General features: G+C 36.6%; 1 protein-coding gene across 7 annotated transcripts in view; it reads right to left on the minus strand.

Moving 5' to 3' along the window:
* Positions 1 to 12,550, minus strand: part of msrab (methionine sulfoxide reductase Ab) — a 75,692-nt gene that overhangs the window by 16,677 nt on the left and 46,465 nt on the right. For 3 of the 7 annotated variants that reach the window (XM_058748502.1, XM_058748501.1, XM_058748495.1), the window contains one exon: positions 10,416 to 11,949. The exons of 2 other annotated variants lie outside the window; for them this stretch is intronic. In XM_058748502.1, coding sequence (XP_058604485.1) covers positions 11,776 to 11,949 — 174 coding nt within the window. In that variant the 3' untranslated portion in view covers positions 10,416 to 11,775. Of the gene's footprint in view, positions 1 to 55; positions 805 to 10,415; positions 11,950 to 12,550 lie in introns of those variants that run through there. 2 more of the 7 variants (XR_009266640.1, XM_058748500.1) reach the window with 2 other exon arrangements.

Genomic DNA, 12,550 nt, shown 5'->3' on the forward strand with positions numbered 1-12,550 from the left:
AGACACAAACAATCTGTTTAAACCAAACGCGCCAAAGCGAGCATTCTTTCACTTTATTTGTCTGATTGACAACGGACTCAAGCACGTGGACTGTGCCAGAAAGCGAACGCGCATCTGTATACTGTATCCAGTGTAGACAAAATAAGGGCAGTGATTGTAATTTCTATTTGCTTTAGACACGACGCAACACTCACTTTCAGCATAATCAAGTGTCAATCCGTTAAGCGACTGAACGCTAGTGGGCGTGGCCTATGGTGAGAAGAAGACTATTTGTCAATGTCTTGCTCTGGAGGCAGTGTTTATGCAAACGTTCGTGCTTGGGTGACGTCAGCTTGCATCTCAGATCCAAAATGAGCAGTTTTTGGAGCTTGATTAAATAAATGCTTTGTTTATAATGAGGAGGACGTTTTAAGCTATGAAACTTGCAGGATGTTTTAATGGTACAAAGACCTCTTATATGCCAAAAGATCAAGGCAAATTTGATTTTGCATGTCATGACCCCTTTAAGGGCAAATGCTTATAAACATGCAAGACTCAAAAATATAGTGTTTTTTAGATTTTGACTTACATACACTGTTGTAAGCACACACACACACATGCACTCCTGCAGGAAGAGTGGGTGTCTGGGAGCAGCTGCATGGGAGAGATGTCGAATGTGGTTTCCTCCCAATGAACCTTTCCTCCCTATGTCTTATCAGTCAAACAGAGAGGTGAATATGTTGTAAAAGTAACCAGGTTGGTAACATTCATCAGTGAGATCTCTGCCTGAGAAATAAACACAGCTCAACTTCCATAGGAGAGTGCCTAGAAAGACAAAGTACAGAGGACAGAGGAAAAATTGATTTTGCCAGAATAATTATCATTACAAATCACATTATTTTACTTGATATATAATTAACATTACTCTCAATTAAGGGCTATTAATATCTTTCATTCAAACTTTAGATGACTCCTATTGTCACTGAAGCTGCAATGTGTATGTAAGGGCAAAGGTCATGGCTGGGTTTTTCCGGTGAAAAAAAGCATCTGATGATACTGTTAGGAAGGCCCCTCATTCACACATTTCCAAATACTCATCATTCACAAAATTCTATACATCTCTTGCAACTTGGGTGTTCGTTTATTAAATGTTTTAGCTGATTTAATAATGCTTTCTGACCAATAAGAGTGTTGTACTGGCAACTCTGTTTAACATATTTTATGATATAAATGAATTCCTACCGAGGAGAAAAATGCTATTAAACACCACATATTCTGTCTCGCCTAGTTCAGTGGCTAATCAAGTATTACAGTAGATGAAACCAGCAAGGTGGATGCCTGTGATCCCCCCCCCCCGCCCACATGTAACTATGTGTGTTTTTTTAAGTACATACAAAATGAATGGTAACACTTTACAATAAGGTTCTTTTTAATGTTCATTTTTACATATACTAATACAGTTTTATCATTTCAAGGTGGATGCTTGTGATTTTTTCCCTTATGTAACTGTGTGTGTTTTTATAGTGCATACAGTTTTACATTAGTTTTACATATATTTAAAAGTTTGAATTGACATTAGTTAATGCATTATGAATGAACAATAGTCTATTTATAAACTAACTTCAGTCTATAGAATAAGTACTGTAAAAATGTTCATTGTTAGTTCATTATATAATATAAAATGTTAATAAACTGAAACTTGTTTTTAAGTGTTACCAGGGACTGAAGGGTGTGTCAAAATATATTTGTGTGAGAACTAGGTTAGGAGTCAGTATGTGAGGCCTTTGTATGAATATTTATGTGTATGTTTAACTAAATATGACAGAACCTTTTGGGGAATAACATTTGAAAAAACTGATTCATGGATAAAGATTAGCGTTTAGGGATGGGTTAGACTACAGTAATTATAATTAGCTTTATGTAAAACAATAGAAGTCTATTGTATGTCCTCATTAGCTAAGTGTGTGTGTGTGTGTGTGTGTGCAATGCGGCAAGGTGCAGAAGAGACGCAAATGAGTCATTGCGGGGCAAAGTAAGATGCTGTTTTGGAGAAATACAATTTCTGCACCCATCCTCAACCTGTCCTTTGCACACACACACCCTTATATGTACACGAACACAGACAAACACATTCGTCTGTCCCACGCAGTTAAAAGCTACAGTGAGGTTCGCCCACGCAGTATTGCATACTGCACTCTGCGGCCTACTGCACTGAGTCTGTGTGCAGTGAGAGCCCTGTTTAACCGCAGTAAAAACAACGTGTCGTCTTTGTGCTGATATTAACATCTTGATACTTTTTTTGCTGGGCTGGAGCGGATCACACAACAACAGGATGCCCAGGTTTGAGATCTGTTGAAAAACAATCTTCTTCTCAGCTCCAGCACAACAACACTAGAGCCATGTACCTGAAAGTCTCTTTTAAGCCCCACCCACAGGAAAGACAAATCACACATTAGATCGCAAGCGTTTTTCATAGGAAGCTACGAGATTAGGGAGAGCAAATAGAGATTAAATTTCCTGCCTCTCACATTTTTCTCCTCAGAAGACATCAGTAATCTCACATATATTTCTTCTGGAGATTTAGAAGAGATCAACAACTCATATTTCCAATATACTAAGATCTGACATCAAAAGTAAAAATATGTTCAAAATAAGGTTATTTCGGGTTCATTACACATTCTTTTAGTTCTTCCAGGGTTATGTGCTATTCAGAACTGAATTATTGAGAATTGAATTGAATTGAATTTTATTTTATTTTATTTCAGAACTGCTTGTAGTTTTAGCAAACCCATCACTTCATCACAATTTCACCTTCCAGTTAGGCTCAAAAACTCCTCAAAAGAGCCAGAAACCTTGGAGCTGTGATTGATGATAAGCTGACTTTCTCAGACCACATTGCTAAAACTGCCCGATCTTGCAGATTTGCATTATACAATATTAAGAAGATCAGGCCCTTTCTCTCGGAATATTCAACACAAATCCTTGTTCAAGCTCTTGTTCTGTCCAGACTTGACTATTGCAATGCTCTCTTGGCAGGTCTTCCAGCCAATTCCATCAAACCTCTACAATTAATCCAAAATGCCGCTGCAAGATTAACCTTTAATGAGCCAAAAAGAACGCACGTCACACCTCTGTTCATCAATTGTACTAATAGCTGCTCGCATTATATTCACGGCATTAATGTTTGCCTACAGAACCACCACTGGCTCTGCACCCCTTTAAATTCATTACTTCAGACTTATGTGCCTCTAGAAGCTTGCGTTCTGCAAGTGAACGACGCATTATTGCGCCATCCCAAAGAGGCACAAAATCACTTTCACAAACTTTTCCATTAACTGTTCCCATCTGGTGGAATGACCTGCCCAACTCAATCCGAGCAGCTGAATCCTTACCCATCTTCAAGAAATGGCTAAAAACTCATCTCTTCCATCTTTATTTGACCATCTAACTCTAGCACTCTCTATTCTAATTTTATTTTATCTATCTGTCTTCTTTTTATTTAAAAAAAAAATACACATTTGACCCTCCATCAATTGTATATTTATTCTCTAACTGCTAGCTTTTCTTGTAAAACTAACACTAGCTTTCTTTTTTCTATTGTTTCATAAAAAAAAACCCTTTTTATGTGTACTGCGTTAGGCTAACCAAGACTTGTAATAGCACTTGCATGTTGTTGCTCTTTTGTTGGTTTTGATTGCTTCTAATGTCCTCATTTGTAAGTCACTTTGGATAAAAGCGTCTGCTAAATGACTAAATGTAAATGTATTTTTATGTAAGAAAAATCTGATGAAACAAACTTGCTTATATACAATTCAAAAATGTGAAAAACCTTGAAGTTTAAAGGTTTATAGGCCTTTATTTGCTAAATCAAATTCCTCTTTCTATTCAGTTCAACTTCCTGACAGGTGTGGCCAATTGAATTCCAATTCTCACTCATAAATTCAAAAAGAGCAACTTGTGAAAAGATTACAAGAACCTCTCAAAGTGACAGTATTTTCCGTTAGTATTACTATATTAGTATTAGTATTAGTATTCATAGTTGATACTCAAGTGAAAGTTTATACTTAAGTGATTTAAGTTCTAATTTGAACTTCCTCTGGGAGGATCTGATGGTTTGAACAAGTACAAGAATCAATCACCAGAACAGAGGAAGGGGTTTATACCAAAGGATATTACACTATCACTAAATAGACATGTTACATTCATTTCCGTTTTCATTTTGAGCAATAAAACTTTCCTCCAAGGCAGTGGCTCTTTTTGACTCTAAGGCCCCCTCATTGTCCACAACAATATACCAAGGCTCTATTACTTTTCTAGTGGTTCATGATTTGCTGTATAAGAAAATTTTTACTCTCAATTTCTACCTGACAAAATATTTTAGGACTTTAGAATATACCTAAAAATATAGGCTATAACAATGCCCATGAAGTTTATGTCCATGACAAGATACATACAAGATTTTATTATTTACACAACATTGTTATGTCTTTATTTTTAATCATTTTAAATCATCTTGAGGCCCCCTGGTTGAGAATCACTGGTGTAAACAGTTCAGATTCAGCGCAAATGCGACTCAATGAAAAAACAAGATGGAGGTTCTTGGCCTGCTGTCGGTTGAAAAGTCCAGAACTAAGTTTTATCTAAGATCTTAAGAGTTTGCCGATGTTTTCATGAGATCAAGTTTGTCAATGTGAAGCACCTTGCAGCAGAACATGCTGATATTTATCACATTCACATTTCCTTTTCCTGTTTACGCATCAGTTGATGGGCGATAGCAGTGGACAGCGTGTTTGATGTCAGATGGTGACCCAAATAAGCTACAAAAAGCTTTGTACATGCCTGTGGCCTCTCTCGAAACACCCAGAGGTCTGATGGGGATGTGAACTATACTCTCAAAGGTGCGTCTGTGCGTAAGCGAGCGGGCGTCTGTGCGTGAGGGTCAAAGTAGGCTATAATTGTGTGTTCGCAGCTGTATGCGAGTGTGTGAGAAACGGCCACAGCTGAGGAACCTCCTAATGGAGCAATCACGCCTGGTCGCGAGAGCGCGTATGTGTGTGTGTACTGAGGGCACACTGCTGTCTCTGTGCTGCCCAGTAAGCTTCACTGTTCTCCGGGCAGCACATCTGCGAGATGTGGGCGGTGTGGAGCACCGGTGTCTCTCCCTCTCTCACAATTTCTCCGCCTTTATTTTTTCTTCTGTTTTACACATCTTCCCTTATAGGGATTTTTGACCTCTGCCCCTATGGTAACAGCACTACCCACCCATCCCTCTCATTCACTCACACACACACACACACACTGTGGGGGTGGGAGGGAAATATCAGAGTGTGTCATCGTGTCCGGTCGCAACACACGTGCATGTGACTGGCTGGTGGCCTCCTCACTGAGTGACTCTCCACTGCACCTGTGTGTGTGAGAGAGAGACCCAAGACAGGAAACACAGAAATAACTGCCGAGTGTCTTCATCCTGTGCCGAAGTGTGTGTGTAAGTGAGAGGGAGGAGTCAGACACTTGCACCTGGACAGTTTGGCTCTGTCACACTCACTGCCTTCATACTGTTGCACAAAGTCACCAATATGATCAGAGACAGAAAGGGAGAGATAGAGGGAGGAATAATACAGACACAGAGAAGAGAAAGAGGAGATGATCTTTTGTAAGCAAGATCCAAAATTAACCTCACCTGCCAATGACCTGTAAATATTTATCAGCCATAATTTGTTTAGGATATATTATTGGTCCCTTATAGTTTTAGCATTGGCATTTATAAATATGTATATCCATTGAGAATATATATCCATTCTGAATTCAAATGAATTGGGCCACTTTTTGACATTGATGTGCCTCACAGAATAGCCCGATAACATAACATAACATAACATCAGAGGTGGGTAGTAACGAGTTACATTTACTTGAGTAAACTTTTTGGGTAACTAATACTTTTAGAGTACATTTAAAAATGGGTACTTTTACTCTTACTCAAGTACATTTTTAGTGAAAAAATTGTACTTTTACTTAGTTACTGTGGGCGACGCTCCTCTCGTTACTTTATCTTAATGCAATACAAGTTAAAAATCCTTCAATTTATTCCAAAAGTCGATGCCTGTTCGTGAATGATTCATTCTTTTGAGTCGATTCTGTTCGAAGGCTTGATCAAACCAGTTGGCAGACCAGTGAATCGGTTCGCGAATCAGTTTTAATGATTCGTTTAGTTCCCTGCCGCACGCGCTGAGTCGTCTGAAGCGGTTCTCATTCAGAGTTGTAACATAAAAAGCGCTGAAGACGTGGCTTTGGATCTACAGTCAGTTGAAAGCAAATCTGCAAATGCTATGGTTTGCTAGCTATGAAGATCTTTATTAGATGAACACGGCGTGTGCTGTCGGTTCCACAGGTATAGATTCGATTACAGTACACGATACCATGACATTACCAGTTTGTTGTACATGTACCTTACACATTAAATACAATGTATAATTTATTCATTAAATAAGCTGTCAGAGAGTATGAAATAAACACCCGCCAAACCCGTGTTAGTTCCAGGAGGAATGCCTTGCCTAGACACAACTAATATTGATATTTTCACAATATTTACGCTTGCAGAAATAAAGGCTACATTTGTTTACATTTTGCAGAACAGACGGAAGAAGATCCGTCAATGTGCATTTGTTTCGTTATGTTCAGATGTTCTGTAGCGGTCATGTGAGGAGTTTTCACTCTTCTCTGTGTCAGAGGTTATACATTTATAATACATAATTAAACTTTAAAATATAATTTAATTTAACTCAGTGATGCAAATCAGAATTTTTATCAGCTGTTACTCCAGTTTTCAGAGTCATATGATCCTTCAGAAATCATTCAATATTACCAGTGCTGTTGAAAAAAACAAACAAAAAAAAAAAAAACAGCATATGCTGGTTAGGTATGTTTTGAAGCTGGGATACTGGTTTATGCTGGTCATGTGCTGGTCTTGAGCAGGTCGGACCAGCTTAAGACCAGTTTAAATCAGCTCAAACCAGCATCCCATGCTTCAAAACATACCATTCCAGCATATGCTGGTTTTTTCAAAAGGGAACAGTTTTGCTGCTTAATATTTTTTGGAACCTGTTACATTTTGTTCAGGATTCTTTTATGAATAGAAAGCTAAAAAAGAACAGCATTGATAATAAATCAGGCTGAAAAAAATTCTAATTTGCATCACTGAAATAAATTACATTAAAAAAAAACATTAAAAGTATTTTGAACGGCAGTGTGTGTGTCTGTGTATGTATATAAAAATTGATGTAAATATCTATATATCTAAATAAAAACAGACTATATTCAGTATATGATCCAAAGTAACTAGTAACTAACTACTTGAGTAGTTTTTTTATCTGATACTTTTTTACTCTTACTCAAGTAACTATTCAGACTATTACTTTTACTTTTACTTGAGTAAATATTTCTTCAAGTACTTTTACTTTTACTTCAGTACAGTTTTTGGGTACTCTACCCACCTCTGCATAACATACACAAAAACATACAACAAATAACAACATATCACGATATATATAACATAAGACAACAATTTACAAGACAAAACAGCATATAACCAAACACAGCACATCATAACACAACAAAGCAAATAACATCACATTCATAACATATCACGAAAACATAGAACGTTTCATATATAATGTATAACCTAATATAGCACAACAAAACAGTAACAGAACAAATAACATACAACACATCACAATACATAACACAATAACACAACACAGCATAACATAAATCAACATAAACCAGAAAATCACACAAAGACACAACACATCAAAACATATATCACAACATATCACAATAACACAACAACGCATATAACATGACACAACATCAAACAGAACAGCAAGTAACAACACATCACACTGAGAATAACATAACATATATAACATGACACATAACTAAACATAACACATCTTAACACAACAAAGCTAATAATGTGACACATAACATAACATCACAATACACAACAAAGGATATAACATTACACATAGGCCTAACACAACATAACATAAAACAGAGCACAACAGATAATAATAGGCAGCAAATAACAACACGTATAACATCACAAAAACGTAGAAAACATATAACACATCACAATATATAACCAAACACATAATATCACAACACAGCACAGCTTATAACAGATAACACAACACAATATAATTTATATGATCAGTTTGATCTTTGAATTAGTTTATTTTAGATCCCGTCTGTATACTATCAGCCGCATAAAGAGCTAAAGAGAGCTAAACCACTGTCCCACATATAGCTCATTTCACTGAGATATGAGTGAGGCCGTTTTTCCAGCAACATACTTTTTCAGTTTTAAGAATCAGCCACTGATCTATCAGATAGGTAGGCAGCAGTAACCACAAAGGGACATACCCAGAGTCAAGCTGATTTTTATAGCGATGTGGCACATACAAGCCAAACAGAAACATGTGCATAAATGCAAAAAATATCACCATCATACCAAAATAACCTCATAAAGGGAGGGGGAGGAAGAGACTGAGAAAGAGTGAGAGAGAGACAGATAGAGAAAGCCAAAGAGAGAGAGAGAGAGAGAGACACTGAGCACCTGCAGCACGGTCCACACCTACACACAGGTGTCAGGAAGAGATAGACACAAAGAGAAAAAAGAAAAGAAAAGAAAAGAGAAAATAGAGCAGAGGAAATCAGACTGCGGTCAACAAAAAAGCTTTTTCTAGATTTGTCAGTGTGTCAGAGTGTGTGCGTACAAGTGTGTGTGTGTCTGGTTCATTGAACATGCCACCACACCTGTGTGTGTATGTATATATTTGCGGCTGTCCTGGACATAGTAATTCAACTCAAGACAATATACAGCAGTGTTTTTGGACACCTAAAGGAATATTCCAGAATCAAAAGTTAAGCTCAACATTTGTAGCATGATGTTGATTACCACAAAAAACATAATATATGTGTATATTGGCCCCATTCACTTTCATTGTAAGCACCTAATCATAACTTTAATATTCCTAAAAATGAAGAAAATTAAGATCCTAACCATTTTGTTAGATTTCAAATTATCTATGAGAAAAACAGTTATTTCTGAGAAAAGGTTTATTAAACTAAAGCAGAGATGTTCAGACATTTTTAGGTGTACAAATGACTTTTTGGAGCCGTTGTATGAAGATCATTTTACCAAATCCTGGTAATCTGACCTTCGCCAATGTTTGTGTTTAAGTGGGATCCATACTTTGCAGAAACGTGTTTATATAACCCCTATGAACGTCTGGCGGTGAAAACACAAACACATGCATATAGCACACATGTGGGAGTGTGAAGATGAATGTATCATTTCCCAGAAATCTGTCTCCTCATACAGGTGCTGTGTGAATCATGTGTGCGTTTCATCCCAGAGACACAGTCAGAGATGACAGATAACACAGTGACATCATCAGCCGAGGAGCAGACGACAACACACCACAAGAGGCTTCCAGAATCCTCCGTTCGGTCGACTCTACAAACTTTTGATCCAGTTTTAGAGCACATGGCCTTTGTTCCAGAACCACTAGAACTCACTGTGCACTTGAGCCCATGTACAAGATACCACCTAAACTTCAGTACTTCGTATTCAACTAACATCGAGGTAAACTAGGACAGGTACCGCTGTTTAAGCCGGACAGATCAGCATTTAATTACCCAGCTCTATTCAGGCCAGTCAGCAAATTAGCTTGATGTCAAGCTTTTTCATTTTCTAAAATGAGCAGCTGACTCATGTGTAGCACTTCACACAGCTGAGGTGTGAAACAGACATATTTACAGTAACCTGTTTATAGCAGGTTTTAAAGTTATAGTTCACTTCAAAATAACAGATGTGTCAGCATTTGCTCACCCTCATTTCATTCCAAACCTATATGACTTACGTTCTTCTGTGGAACACAAAACAGTGTATATTGAAAAATGCGTTTTTGTGCCCATACAATGAAAGTCAATGGAGTTCAGCGTTTCAAAATTTTCATCACACTGTTGTAGTAAAAACTTTTTTTTTTTTTAAATAATCGCAGGGATGAATTAAAATATACTTTTAATACACACCTACAATGTATAATATAAAAATTGATGTAGCAATCTTAGCATTTTGTTAGGTTTCAAATAATAAAGCAATAGATCTACTATATTAAAAATAAGTAAAGTTATTTATGATGAAAGTTATTTCCTTTTTTTTTTTTTTTTTTTATAAATATAATACAATGAAAGTCAACTAACTTTTTATTTTATTTTTATTTGGTCAATATACTGCTGTCACACACACACACACATATATATATATATATATATATATATATATACACACACACACATATATATATATATATATATACACACACACACATATATATATATATATATATATATAAGCATCAGATCAAAATTTCATCTCTAACTCCTCCTAAAGCTTTCAGGCTATATAAACTAAATGCCCTCACAACCACCCAGAAAAACGTATCAGCCATCTTGAAACCAACTGCCTACCGACACCCTAGCAACCCCAGATTTTCCAGCTTTCAAGTCTCACTTCACACATACCAAGTATTCAAACTAAGGCCTAATTAACCTTCTCATTTCAAGGCTTTGTAACGCAATTACCAATTTTCCTTTTCTAGTCATTTCGGCAGTTCTGTTTGGTGATACTGGTGGCTCAGAAATTACACACTTCCACCTCCTTTAATCTACAGTAGATATATTTAGAGGCATGTTTTTTATATTCACATGTGCTGCCACCTAGTGGTACACATACATTACACGTGCAAATTGACGGCTCAATGAAGAAAAAATACAGAATTTTCCCAGAATAGTTATTACACAATAATAATATATAATATGATTGTGTTTGTTCTAAAATAGAGTCTTGTTTACAGTCAGTCTTGTTTACAAGCAAGCATTGTAATTTGTGTTTCTATAAGGCAGAATCTGTCATTTGTATCTTAAATCAGGGGTTGATGTATTAGAATGCTGCAGAACTGTAATGCCCATAGAGATCAGAGATTGGCCAGAGCATAAGGCAGCCACACGGCAGATGCTCTAGAGCAGACAGTGTGACAGATTTAGCTTGAGGAAATATCACTGGCAGAAGGTTGCTGTTGGCTTTAGGAGTCCAAGTTATACCACAGACTCACATTTTGTCAGAAAAATATATTTAATACACAGTTTGTACATACATACGCATGTATGTGTCTTTTTGTACATGGATCAAAACACACCACTCTCCTGTTAAAGGAGGTATTCACACAAAAAAAAAAAAAAAAAAGGTTTGAATTTCAATCCACATTCAAAGTAATTGCATGAAAAAGAACAACCAAAATATCATCTTTTGTGTGATACAGGAGAATTATTTTTATACAATTGATATACTATTATAATTTTGCTAATATTTAGAATTTTATTTTTTATATTTTTAAATTTTATTCTTAAAGTTGTAACAAATTTAATGCGTATTTGTTCTTTTTAAAATGTCTGTTAAAATTATATTATTTCAAGTTGAGAAATGTTGCCTAGCTGAAAAAGACTACCTGAAATAAAATGAGTTTCATTTTTTATTTAATTACAGTTAAAGTTGATTTTATTTAAAGTAATGAAAATGCTTTGTTATGGGTTTCATTTTCGATAATGCAGCAGAATATTAGGAAAAAATAATTTAGTTTTGAAACAACATGAGGGTGAATTAATGATCACATAATACTCATTTTTAGGTGAAGTATCCCTTTAAAATAGCAGACAATGTCTGTGTGCCTTGGGTCAGAGTTCATCTTTCTCTCCTCCAATAGAGCATGTGACACCGGTGCCCTTTAACCCGCAGTATCCTTTAGGCACCTTGTGCAGGTATTGCTGGTGATAGTCTTCAGCATAATAAAATTCAGTGTGCTCTCGGATCTCTGTGGTGATCTCACCTAGGCCTTTCTTAGTCAGAGCCTATAGCAGAAAGATGAAACAGGAACAGACACAGGGAAAGAGACGGTAAATGACGACACATTTTGATATGAAGAGGATAAATGTGATCACTGTCTAGAGAGAAGCAACTCATTTTGAACTGAAACAACTCTTTCTTGTGAATGTGATGTTAAAGCCAGACAGAATGTCCAAAACTGTTTCAAAGGGACATGAATGAAGTGCTGTCTCCCTCTAGGGGCCGCATCCATAAACTCCAGCAGAAAAAGGCTTTAGGTACTACTATTACAAACGGAGAGAACAAAACATCTTTGAACATCAATCACAGTATTTCTAAAGCTCACATGTAGACCTGAGGGAGGTGTCTCTACAACAGAAAGAAAGAGAGGAGAGCATTTATGTGCTGGGCTTTGAGCAGTCACAACTGTCCTTTTTGGAATGTATGTAGTTTCAGATCTCAGTCACTAGGTGGTGACAGAAGTCTGCTTCAGTTGCTTCTGATTTCATGTCTAACAAAAGAGGCTGCATGTGCATCATAACACCATGAGATAATAACAGCAGCATGGACACCAGAAAAACAAAGATACCTACAACAACATAAAGCCAACATTTCCCATTTATTTTA

Source organism: Onychostoma macrolepis, chromosome 17 (genome assembly GCF_012432095.1).
Source record: "Onychostoma macrolepis isolate SWU-2019 chromosome 17, ASM1243209v1, whole genome shotgun sequence".
In the NCBI taxonomy this organism is placed as follows: Eukaryota; Metazoa; Chordata; class Actinopteri; order Cypriniformes; family Cyprinidae; genus Onychostoma; species Onychostoma macrolepis.